Source organism: Centroberyx affinis, unplaced genomic scaffold, assembly GCF_046629955.1.
Source record: "Centroberyx affinis isolate AG114_WGS23_722 - 3 ecotype Tasmania unplaced genomic scaffold, CSIRO-AGI_Caff_v1 ptg005101l_1, whole genome shotgun sequence".
Lineage (NCBI taxonomy): Eukaryota > Metazoa > Chordata > Actinopteri > Beryciformes > Berycidae > Centroberyx > Centroberyx affinis.
The window spans coordinates 5,001-17,628 of NW_027282526.1; the positions used below are offsets into that span (position 1 = coordinate 5,001).

The window sequence follows — 12,628 nt, forward strand, 5'->3', positions numbered from 1 at the left end:
CCATCAGGGAGGGAGCCATGTACGAGGAGGACTTCATCGAGGAGGCCAAGGTCATGATGTAAGGAGGGAGGAGGGAGGGATAAGGAGGGAAAGAGAGGGAGAAGAGAGAAGGAGGGAGAGAGGAACGAGAGGCCATGGACAAAGCGGCAGAGGTCATGATGTAAGTCAGTAAAGAGGAAAGAAGGAGTAGAAGGAAGGAGGAGGGAGGGAGAGGTAGGGAAGAGAAAAGAGGGAGAGAGGAAGGAGGGAGGGAGGGAGGGAGGAAGAAGGAAGGAAGGATGAGAGAGGGAGGGAGGAGAAAAGAGAAGGAGAGGGAAAGAAAGGAACGAGAGGGAGCCATGTAGAAAGAGACCGAGGTCATGATGTAAGGAAGGAGGGAGGGAGGGAAGAAGGAGAGAAGGAGAGGTAGGAAAGAGAAAAGAGGGAGGGATGGAGGGGAGGAGAGGAAAGGGAGATAGGAGAGAGGGAGGAGGAAGGGAACAAAAAAGGAGAGGGGGGAGTGATGAAAGAAGTGGGAGAGGTCATGATGTAAGGAGGGAGGGAGGGAGGAGGAGGGAAAGAGAGGGAGAAGAGAGAAGGAGAGGGAGAGAAAGAGAGAGGAACGAGAGGCCATGGACAAAGCGGCCGAGGTCATGATGTAAGTCAGTAAAGAGGAAAGAGGGAGTAGAAGGAAGGAGGGAGGGAGGGAGAGGTAGGGAAGAGAAAAGAGGGAGAGAGGAAGGAGGGAGGGAGGGAGGAAGAAGGATGAGAGAGAGAGAGAGAGAGAGAGAGAGAGCGAGAGAAGGAGATTGAGAGAGAGGAATGAGAGGGAGCCATGTAGAAAGAGACCGAGGTCATGATGTAAGGAAGGAGGGAGGGAAGGAAGGAGGGAGAGGGAGGGAGGGAGGGAAGAGAGTTAGGAGAGAGGGAGGAGGAAGGGAACAAAAAGGGAGAGATGTGGAAAGCAAAGAGGCCGAGGGATGGAAGGAGAAGGAGGGAAGGAAAGAGGGGGAGGAAGGGAATGAAGGAAGGAGGGAGGGAATGAAAGAGAGGGAGAAGAGAGAGGGATGAAGGAGGAGAGGTCATCAAAGTGGCCAAGGGCAAGATGTGAGTACATAGGAAAGAGGGAGGAGAAGGGAGGAGGAGAGATGGAGGTAGGAAAAAAAAGAAATGAGGGGCAGAGGAGGGAGGGAAGAAGGGAGGGAGAGAGGGAAGAAGGGAAGATGGATTGGGAGGGAGGAGAGAAACAGGAGTCGAGAGAGAGAGAGAGAGAGAGAGAGAGAGGAGGAGGGAGAGAAACAAGGACAAGGAGGAAGAGAGAGAGGGAGACGGAGGGAGGGAGAGGAGGGAGGAAGAGAGAGGGAGAGGAAGAAAAAGGGAGGAGAGAGAGAGTGATGAAAGTGGGGGGAGTCAGACATGTATGTGTGTGTGTGTGTGTGTATTTAAACTTTATATGCACATGTGTTTCTGTCTGTTTTCCTGCATATTTATAGTTATCTGTGTGCGTGTTCAACCCTCTCCCTGTGTGTGTGTGTGTGTGTGTGTATGTGTGCATGTGTGTGTGTGTGTGTGTGTGTGTGTGTGTGTGTGCCCCCTGTCTCCCAGGCGGCTGTGCCACCCGAAGCTGGTGCAGCTGTACGGCGTGTGCATGCAGCAGCGCCCCCTGCTGATCGTGGCGGAGTTCATGGAGAACGGCTGCCTGCTGAACGTCCTGCGGCAGAGGGGCGGAGCTCTGACGGGGGCGTGGCTCCTGTCCATGTGCCAGGACGCCTGCGAGGGCATGGCCTACCTGGAGACCCACAGCTTCATCCACAGAGACCTGGTGGGCACAAATTACCCCCCCCCCCCCGTACATCAGTGAAAACCAATCTCAGATCTCATCGTCTATCGGTCTGACGACAGATTAGACTCTGGGGGGCGACGGCCAATATTTTGGGGGTTTCCGGTGTAGCCAGAGGACATCCGGGCCAAGACTTCCTCTTTACACTGGCTCCCTGTTTGTTTTAGGATTGATTTTAAGATCTTATTGATTACCTTTAAGGCTCTTCATGACCTGGCTCCAGATTATATTTTAGACCTTTTAATCCCTTAGGAACCTTTGCGTAGTTTGAGATCCTCAACCTCGGGCAGAGGTCTTCTGTCCCTTCCAGTGTCCAGACTGAAAACTAAAGGGGACAGAGCCTTTGCCGTCAGGGCCCCGAGGCTCTGGAACGACCGGTCCGAGGAAATCAGGCTGTCTGAATCAGCGTCTTCTTTCAAGTCTCTTCTTAAAACGTACTTTTATCGGAAAGCATTCCTGATTTCACCTGAGCTGAAGACTTCCTCTTCTGTGTTTACAGTCCGATTAGCGACTTGAGACGCGACGAGTCGAACGTTTCTCCACACGATACACAAACATCGCTACTTTTTCTAGGCGTTTTAGGTCCGGATGACATTTCGGCTAATCTCTATAAACAGATATCTGCATATGAGATGTCGTCTCTCAACTCCGACTCCATTCTCGTGTCTCAAGTTGCTAATTGGACTGTAGGAAGGAAGAGGAAGTCTTGGCCCGGATGTCCGCTGGCTACACCGGAAACCCCCAAATATTGGCTATAGATAGACGATGGGTTCCGAGATTGGTGAAAACAGACGCCCTGATAATATTAAAGGAATAGTTCACCCAAAAATGAAAATTCTGTCCTCATCTCCTCCCCCTCATACCAGGTGAAACACAGGTGAAGTTTGTCCATATAACACACAGGGAGGTTGCCAGTACAACTCCATAGCAGCCTTCTCCAAAACAACTGAAGTCAGTGGGGACCAGTTCTTCAGAGTTCCAAAAAGACCTACAGTATATTTACACCATCATTTAGTGCGAATCTTAACTACAGCTGATTGATTTGCAACAAATAATGGTGTATAGGTCTTTCTATTCACAGTGTGATTGTTTGGCTGTTTTTGTTTTGGAGCTCTAAAGAACTGGTCCCCATTGACTTCAGTTGTTTTGGAGAAGGCCAAGTTGTGCTGGCAACCTCCCTGTGTGTTATATGGACTAACAAATTTCACCTGTGTTTCATTTGGCATGAGGGGGAGGAGACGATGACAGAATTTTCATTTTTGGGTGAACTATTCCTTTAAACTCATACGAATCAAACTCTTGCTAATTTTCCCCCCATGAAGATATCTTGGACGCCGCTGATCGGATTTTGATGAAACTTTAAGGAATGATGTGTGTGTCTGCTCCATCCTGGCTTTTTAAAAATTACACTGATTTGCCTAAGGGGGGCGCTGCAACGCTTGTTTAATTGTCTCGACGTCACGCACAATATCTTGGATGCCGCTGATCGGATTTTGACGAAACTTCAGGGAACGATGCATCTCACTGCTCCATTTTGGCATTTTAAACATGTTTTTTTTTTCTACCATTTTTGTTTACTTGCTTGGATTTGATTTTGCCGTAACTTTGATACATCTCACCACTGTGTTGATCTGATCTCACAGCTGATCTGATTTGGACAAAATTTGGGGAAATGTTTCATTCACATGTTTATCGTTGCCTTGTTTGTTTTTTGCCGTGTGATTTTTTTGTCTTCTTCTTCGAGATGTGCAGTATCTCTCTTCCTCCCGTTATGAAAAATGGAGGCAGTGATGGAAGGTTTTGGATGCAATTTCAGCTCAAACCTCACGTTTTGTTCTGCTAAATCAGAAAGTCATCAACTGTAAAATCTTGACCCAGCTGCGAAATTGTGTCTGGAGCGCCGTTGATTTCAGTGAATTTCTCTAAACGCAGAGAGTCTAGGATTTGCGATGTAATTCATTGATCACATGAGGTTCCCATATACATAATATTCGTCCCATGTGAATCTGGCTTTTGACTGTAGAAATGAATGGACAAAGTGACTGTGGTGTCACCTGCTGACTTTCATACTGGCCAGTTGTACTGGAAGAGGAGTTTCTGGGTATGTCTTGTGTTTTTGGAGCTGATGTAAAGTAAAAAGGTGGAGCCTGCAGGTTAAAGCCAGCCCACATTTCCTTACATGGTCATAAAACACGTCCGGGCAGGTCGTTCCAGAGCCTCGGGGCCCTGATGACAAAGGCTCTGTCCCCTTTAGTTTTCAGTCTGGACACTGGAAGGGACAGAAGACCTCTGCCCGAGGTTGAGGATCTCAGACTACGCAAAGGTTCATAAGGGATTAAAAGGTCTAAAATATAATCTGGAGCCAGGTCATGAAGAGCCTTAAAGGTAATCAATAAGATCTTAAAATCAATCCTAAAACAAACAGGGAGCCAGTGTAAAGAGGCTAAAACAGGTGTGATGTGATCGTGCCTCTTATATGCACTCACATTCACACAAATATCTTCCTAGCTAACAGCACCAATGTTTTTTAGAAAGTCACCATAAGTTTGTGATGCTTTCTGTCCCGTCCAGGCAGCCAGGAACTGTCTGGTGAATGAGCAGAACGTGGTGAAGGTCAGCGACTTCGGGATGGCCAGGTGGGTTCCTCTCTGTCACGGCTACCACCGGGTTCTTGGCGGTACCCTAACTCTAGCTGTTCTAAGGTCCGGTTCTCGGTTCTATGTATGTGTTGTGTATGTGTGGTTCTAGGTACGTTCTGGACAACCAGTATACAAGCTCTAGCGGTGCCAAGTTCCCCGTCAAGTGGTCTCCTCCTGAGGTTCTGCACTACAGCAAGTACAGCAGCAAGTCAGACGTCTGGTCCTACGGTGAGGAGCAGCCATTTACTCAGTAGTACTACTGTAGTAGTACAGCAGAAGTAGTAGTAGTAGTAGGGTGAGGAGTAGTAGCAGCAGGAGTAGTACTATCCCATTAGTAGGAGTAGTGCTACTAGTGGCAGTAGTAATAGGTCTAATAGTAGTAGTAATAGCAGTAGTAGTAATAGTAGTAGTCGCAGTAGTAGTTGTAGTAGCAGTAGTAGAAGGCCTAATAGTTGTAGTAGTAGTAGTAGTAGTAGTAATAGTAGTGGTCGCAAGAGTAGTTGTAGTAGCAGTAGTAGCAGGCCTAATAGTAGTAGTAGTAGTAATAACAACAGAAATTGTACTAATAGTAGGAGGAGTAGCAGAAGTAGTTCTATCCTAGTAGTAGGATTAGGAGTAGAAGTACTAGTAGTAGTAGCAGTTGTAGTACTAGCAGAAATAGCAGTAGTAGTAGTAGTAGTTTTTGTAAGATAAAACTAAATAAATACAAAAAATAGATAAATAATATAGATAATAGATTAGTAAAAATATTTTTTTACCAGTCAAGTTCACTTAAAGGTATACCTGAACACATGTGGATACACACACTCACACACACACACACACACACAAGAACTGCCCATGTACCAGTGTTACCTGTGCAGAATAAGAACTTAACAATTAACAAGTGCAATTACACAACCTGTGTGTGTGCTTGTGTGCGTGCATGTGTGTGTATGGTGTGTGTGTGTGTGTGTGTGTGTGTGTGTGTGTGTGTGTGTGTGTGTGTGTGTGTGTGTGTGTGCAGGCGTCCTGATGTGGGAGATCTTCTCGGAGGGTCGGACTCCGTTTGAGAGCCGCTCCAACATCGAGGTGGTGGAGGAAATCACCAGAGGGGTTCGTCTGTACCGGCCGCACCGCGCCGCCCACAACACCTACCACATCATGTACCGCTGCTGGCATGAGGTGGGCACCGCTCCACCTTACTGATCCATCCACTGACTGACTGACTGATCCAGCCACTGACTGACTGACTGATCCAGCCACTGACTGACTGACTGACTGATCCATCCACTGACTGACTGACTGATCCATCCACTGACTGACTGACTGTTCCATCCACTGACTGACTGACTGATCCATCCACTGACTGACTGACTGATCTATCCACTGACTGACTGACTGACTGATCCACCCACTGACTGACTGATCCATCCACTGACCGACTGACTGATCTATCCACTGACTGACTGACTGATCCATCCACTGACCGACTGACTGATCCATCCACTGACCGACTGACTGATCCATCCACTGACCGACTGACTGATCCATTCATTAATTTAATTTCAGAGGTGTCATACACTTCTACAAACCATTAATGCCTTAAAATAAGCTTACATTTTCATTAATTTACATAAATTCTCCCCTTTATCCATGCAAAATCCCCTTAAAATTAATTAAGGGAGTTATTAACCTGTTCTTCCCTGCCGGCCCCGCCACTGGCTCCATCATTACAAACGCAGATTGCACAGCCAAGCTTTGTTCAAACCCACAGAACTTTATATAAAATTCTGGTCAAGATAACAAGTTTTCCAAAGACACCAAATGTGTCATGCATTACAGGGAAATGTGTATATAATGATGCACAAACATCTAGATTTTTTTCCGTTTGATGTAATGGTGCAGCCATAAAAACATGGCGTCTTGTATTTGAATATTTCATTCAATATAAGCAGCTAGAGCTTCAAGAAAGAGTTGGAACGAGCAGATGCAGAATATGGATGTGACGTTGTTGTACAGTTAGAAAAAAATAAAATTAAAAAAATAATTTTCTAACTTTGAAGCTGCTTAAGGGGAAATTTAAGGGTAAAGTCAGGGTACAAGGGGTTAATAGAGGAGATCCCATTGAAATCTCCTTAAACTCCCCTTAATCTTGACTCCTTACTTTCTAATTTAATGTAAAATTCAGGGAGATAGGAACTTTCCATTTTCCACTTTAAAAATCCCTTAATTAGGCTACTAGTGTCTCTGTGAATCAACCCCTGAATAAATCCTTTATAAACCCATGATACTAACCTTACTTTTTTAAAGCTATGTTGTTGTTTAATGGATAATTAATGTTTATGTAATGAGGAATTAAGGACATTTCAGGGATAAAATGAAGAGATTTGGTTTCCTATAGTGCACACAGAGAACTTGAATAGATAGAACTGTTCTTCCACTGTCATGCTAATTTGACTATAGGTGGTTATGGAATTTTAAGTGTTAGTTGCTATGGTGACAACACAAGTCTGGGCATTAAGGCTGTATAGTGGTCGAGGGTTTGGTTCCTCTTTAAAGTGACAGTCACCTGCTGTTAACCGCTACATCACTTCTTCTTCTCTTCTCTTCTCTCTGTCCTCCTCCCCCCCATCCTCCCCCCCTCCCCTTACTCTTCTTCGGTGGTGTTGCAGAAGCCTCAGGGTCGGCCGTCTTTCTCTGAGCTGCTGGAGGACATCAGAAAACTGGCAGAACAACAGGACTGACGCACACACACACACACACACACACACACTCAGAGAAACACACACCAAAATGCATGCAAAATACATAGACCGACACACACACGCATAGACAGAGAAAGACAAAAACACACACCGAAACTCATGCAAAAATACATACATAGACACAGACAAGCACTTACACACACACACACACACACACACACACACACACAAAACACACACACACACACACAAAAATGCTGTTTTTCAAACTGTCTCTTGTACTGTTGGTGTTGTACAGAAACACTCCTGCTGTTTTAACTGTAAATAACTTGTTTTTGTAATAAAAGGCTTTTCATATGAAACAGATCCTCGTCTCCTTTAAGCAACGCTCTGTGTTGAGTTGCAGTTGTTCGTCTCTCTTCACCAGATGCTTTGGAGCCACATGCTGTCTTTTCTTTTTTTCTTTTTTTTGTGGGATCAAATGTTTATTTGTTTTCTTTTAAAGCCCCATCTTACATCCAGCACAAACACACCCCATCCACACAAGTACATTGTAAGATTGAAACATGTGCAGACAAACAATCCTAAATGTTCTAGGCTTGTGTAGTGACAAAGCTAATGCAAGGATCACAACATGCGCAGTTGGAAATAATATGTACAACAAAGTATACCTACACAAAGACCACACTACAACTACCGTATAAATACTTAGGTACCAGGGACATCAATCAATCAATCAATCAACCTTTATTTAGTTCTCGGAAGACCCCACTGAGGGTTGAGACCCTCTTTTCCAGTGGTGCCGAGATTACAAGTAGAGAAAATCACAAACAACACGACAGAGGAAATTAATGAATAAATGAAAAAATAAACAACTAAACAAACAAAAAAGACAATTCAAAAAGAGAATCACACAGATCAGTCCATCCTCACAAGTACATCATTTAAAACAGGTGCAATTAAGGTTAACCAGAGTTGATATCTTTGACTGAAACTGTCCCAGGGGAACAAGGGAATCATATTTCAACAAACCCTGTAAAATATTCCAAGTTAGCTTAAAAGCGGTCTTTCCGGGGCGCCCTGGCGCTCACCGAGTAGGGCGTGTACCATTTGACTCAGGCCTTCCCGTAGCGACCCGGGTTCGAATCCGACCCGTGGTCCTTTGCTGCATGTCCTCCCCTCGCTCTTTCTCCCATACCTTCCTGTCTTTCTCTCACTATATCTCTCAAATAAAGCATAAAATGCCAAAAATAAATCTTTAAAAAAAAAACAAAAGCGGTCTTTCCGAGGTCCGTGGAGACACGCGGGACCTCAGGTATTAGACAGTCCTGGGAGCGTGTGTGGTAGGCTCCAATATTCAGGTGTAAAAGTGAGTTAAGGTAGAATGGTAATCTCCCAATGAGGGCTTTGTAAATAAACATAAACCAATGCTGATCTCTCCTGATACTAAGGGAGGGCCAACCAACCTTGTTATAGAGCAATGGTTCTCAACGTGGGGTCCAGGGGTCCTTGAGGGGGTTCCAGGGGGTCCCCAGCAAATTAATGAATTGTTCATTTTACCATTATTTCATTTACAAGAAGTTAACACAATTAGAGAATGTAGAGGAATGACTATTTTGATAATAGTTCCACTGTCATCTCTCTGCTTACAATACGGATAGTCATGGAATTCTGGACAAAATCATATCTAACAATACAAATATTCTCAGATTTGGGTCTGAGAGACAAAATCTCATCAAATGGGGGTCCGTGGCCCTAATATGGACTAAATTAGGGTCCTTGATATGAGAAAGGTTGAGAAGCACTGTTATAGAGGATGCAATGGTGGGTACTGTAACTATCGCCTGTTATAAATCTAAGAGCTGAGTGATAAACTGCATCTAATGGCTTAAGCGTGGTAGCAGATGCATTTCTGTAGACTATGTCCCCGTAATCCAGAACAGAAAGGAAAAGCGCCTCTATTAGTCTCTTTCTAGCAGTCCATGGAAAACAGGATCTGTTTCAATAGAAGAATCCAAGCTTCATTTCAAAGCTTCATTTCAAATACAAGGCGGGACCCAAACCAAAATAAAACATGAAACACATAACAAATAACCCCACCCGCCCACCCCAGAGACCAAGGGACATCAGTATAGTACAACTGGAATAGCAGACACTCAACTCAAAAGGTTTTCAAGATCAAGAGGAATGGAAATCCATGAATTAACCTTAGCCTCCTTAGCACTGTGAATATGGGCCGTAGAGAGTTCCAAAGAGACAAGATCCAAAAAACTTAAAACCCATTGCCTAAATGAAAGTGAATGTGGTAGCTTCAATCATTTTCTTAGCTAAACAAAATGCATTTCTTAGTTTGTGGGAGGTGTAGTAAGGAAAGATCATTGAGGATCAAGACAGAAGGAGAGGGGGGTATACTCCCAGACAACAGCGTGGAGAGTTCGGAAGCGACCATCTCCCAAAAATTCAGCAACCTGGACACTCCCAAATCATATGGAAGAATGTGCCCACTGCCCTCAATGGACACAGAGTACATTTATAATCTTCCGAGGAGTCATATAAAGTCCTATGAATAAAATTGTGATGAATCTGTTGGTGATCAGGGTTCCTTGACGCTTGTAAGACGTCTGACCAAACCCTATCCCAGTTAAATTCTAGGTCCAAATCCGGGAATGTCCCCCCCTCCAAACTGATCCCAGAGCCAGTGGGAGCTTCCCCAGTACGACCACAGTCTGATGCTGGAGACGCTGGAAGCTGCTTACGTTTAGTCCAGCTTCAGTTCCCCCGGTTTATTTACTTTATATGTCATTTATTGTTGTTGTGATTTTATCTACCATTTGTTTTGTGGTTCTGCTGTTTTATTATCTTGTCATTTCAGATGCTGTGAAGCACTGTGTGAACTGTGTTTTATAAAAGTGATATATATAGTTTATTATTAGTAGTAGTAGTAGTAGTAGTAGCAGTCAGTGGTGGAAGAAGTACTCTGATCCTTTACTTAACTAAAAGTACCAATACAGCAATGTAAAAATACTCCATTACAAGTAAAAGACCTGCATGAAAAATCCTACTTAAGTAAAAGTACATAAGTATTAGCAGCAAAATGTAGTTAAAGTATTAAAGTAAAAGTAGTGGTTTGGTCCCTCTGACTGATATTTTATTATATATGACATCATTAGATTATTAATACTGAAGCATCAGTGTGTAAGCAGCATGTTACTGTTGTAGCTGCTGGAGGTGGAGCTAGTTTGAACTACTTTATATACAGTTAGCTAGTTTAGTCCAGCGGTTCCCAACCTAGGGGTCGGGCCCCTCCAAAGGGTCACCAGATAAATCGGAGGGGTCGTGAGATGATTAATGGGAGAGGAAAGAAGAAAAAACAAAGTTCTGATTCACAAATCTGTTTTCAGTTTTTGGACTTTTTCTCTAATCTTCGATTTTTGCTGAAATATTGGATCATTTGAACATTTATTGAAATGAAACCATGTGAGGTTTAGAGGGAAAAATCACTATTTGGTGGAGCTGTTAACAACTCATAGACATCTGAAATGTGACCCGACTACACACTGCTTTTTGTAAGACGTCAAAAGCCAAAAAGGTTGGAAACCACTGGTTTCATCTTTAACAATGTGTTGTATTTTAAAAGCTTGTTATCTTATCCATTGTGTCAAATCTCCATCTGAAAAGTACCTAAAGCTGTCAAATAAATGTAGTGGAGTAGAAAGTACAATATTTCCCTCTGAAATGTAGTGGAGTGGAAGTATAAAGTAGCATCAAATACTCAAGTAAAGTACAAGTATCTCAAAATGTACTTGAGTTAATGTACTGTTACTTTCCATCACTGGTAGCAGTAGTAATAGGCCTGGTAGTAGTATTAAAAATGTGCAGTGCTGTAAAAGCGACAGTAGGTGGCGGTAGAGAGTCTCTGTCAGCCTCATCTGCCTCTGTTTTAGTGTGGCTTCTATTGAAAACAATGGAGCTGTGAGACCCGGATGATGAGTGACGGAGTAAGACAGGCCATTAGTGATGTGTTTGTCTTTAAGAAGAGGAGCTGTTGTTTTCTATCAAATTTATTACATTTAAACATGAACTTTTAATGGGACTTGTTATGTTTTTTGTCACTTGGTCAGGTAGAAAAAAAAAAACACTGATAGCACTGAGAAAGAAATGAAGACACAAAGCAAAACTTGGTACAAGTGAAAAAAAAACAAATCAAAAAGTAAAACTAATCCCTATTGGTCAGAAAAGGACTGAAGTGACGTAGTAGTGTTTTGTGTGGCACGTAAAGGGGGGGCGGGGAGGGGATGGGGGGGCGTTACCACGGCAACGTTTTGGGTGGCAGGTAATTGCTGCGACACACACACACACACACACACACAGACACACAAGGGTCAAGTTGTCTTCTCCGGTGACCGTGAGACGTCCACACACACGCACACACACACGCACACACACACACACACACACACACACACACACACGGCTACTCCAGTGTTTACGTTGCCTCGATAACAGAAGCTAGCTAAAGGCGGCGATAAAGCGATAACGGCCCGTTAACGACACGGAATTCCCTCAGCGAGGTTAATGTGTGTGTGTGTGTGTGTGTGTGTGTGTGTGTGTGTGTGTTCAGGACTTAAATTCCTCCAAGATGTGTGTGTCCAGTAAACCGGAGTGTAGCAGGTTGGTTTGTTTTCCTTTTTTCCCCTATAAGATTCCTATAATATTCCTATAATATTACTATAGGGACTTACAGTGTTTCAGTTTAATGTAAGTCAATAGTGAGTTTAAGAAGACTTTATGTATGTTATGGTATTTTTATCTCCTATTGTATTCCTATAATATTCCTATAATATTCTAAAGTATTCCTATGGTTAATTTAAGTGTTTCTGTGTAACTCAATAGTGAGTTTAAGGCACTTTATGGTATTTTTATCTCCTATTGTATCACTTTAATATTCCTATAATATTCCTACAGTTAATTTAAGTGTTTCTGTGGTACTCAATAGTGAATTATAGTGACCTTATTGTATGTTTATAGTATTTTAGCTCCAATAGGCCTAGTACTATTCCTTAAATTTTACTATAATATTACTATAAGGACTTACTCAATAGTGAGTTTATAGTGACTTTATCGTATGTTATGGTGTTTTTATCTCCAATGGTATTCCTATAATATTCCTATGTGGGTCTCAACCAGAGGTGGAAAGTAACTAAGTACATTTACTCCAATACTGTACTTAAGTACAATTTTGAGGTACTTGTACTTTACTTGAGTATTACCATTTTATGCTACTTTATACTTCTACTCCACTACATTTCAGAGGGAAATATTGTACTTTTTACTCTACTGCCTTTATTTGATAATTTAAGTTACTACTTTGCCGATTCAGATTATTAATACAAAATATAATTACTATATAAATACATATATAAATACAATAATAAATTGTGATATATTATTATAGATTACTGTAAGCTACCCAGCAGTATATA

General features: G+C 43.0%; 1 protein-coding gene across 1 annotated transcript in view; it reads left to right on the plus strand.

The window, feature by feature from the left end:
• txk (TXK tyrosine kinase) overlaps positions 1–7,488 on the plus strand; it is a gene marked incomplete at its 5' end in the record, with an annotated part of 12,229 nt that extends 4,741 nt beyond the window's left edge. The window contains 6 exons of the mRNA XM_071546058.1: positions 1–58; positions 1,585–1,801; positions 4,391–4,455; positions 4,568–4,686; positions 5,465–5,622; positions 7,113–7,488. The exon at positions 1–58 is cut by the window's left edge and continues 114 nt beyond it. Of these exons, the coding sequence (XP_071402159.1) occupies positions 1–58; positions 1,585–1,801; positions 4,391–4,455; positions 4,568–4,686; positions 5,465–5,622; positions 7,113–7,184 (689 nt within the window). The remainder of the gene's footprint in view (positions 59–1,584; positions 1,802–4,390; positions 4,456–4,567; positions 4,687–5,464; positions 5,623–7,112) is intronic.
• Positions 7,489–12,628: the final 5,140 nt, after the last annotated feature.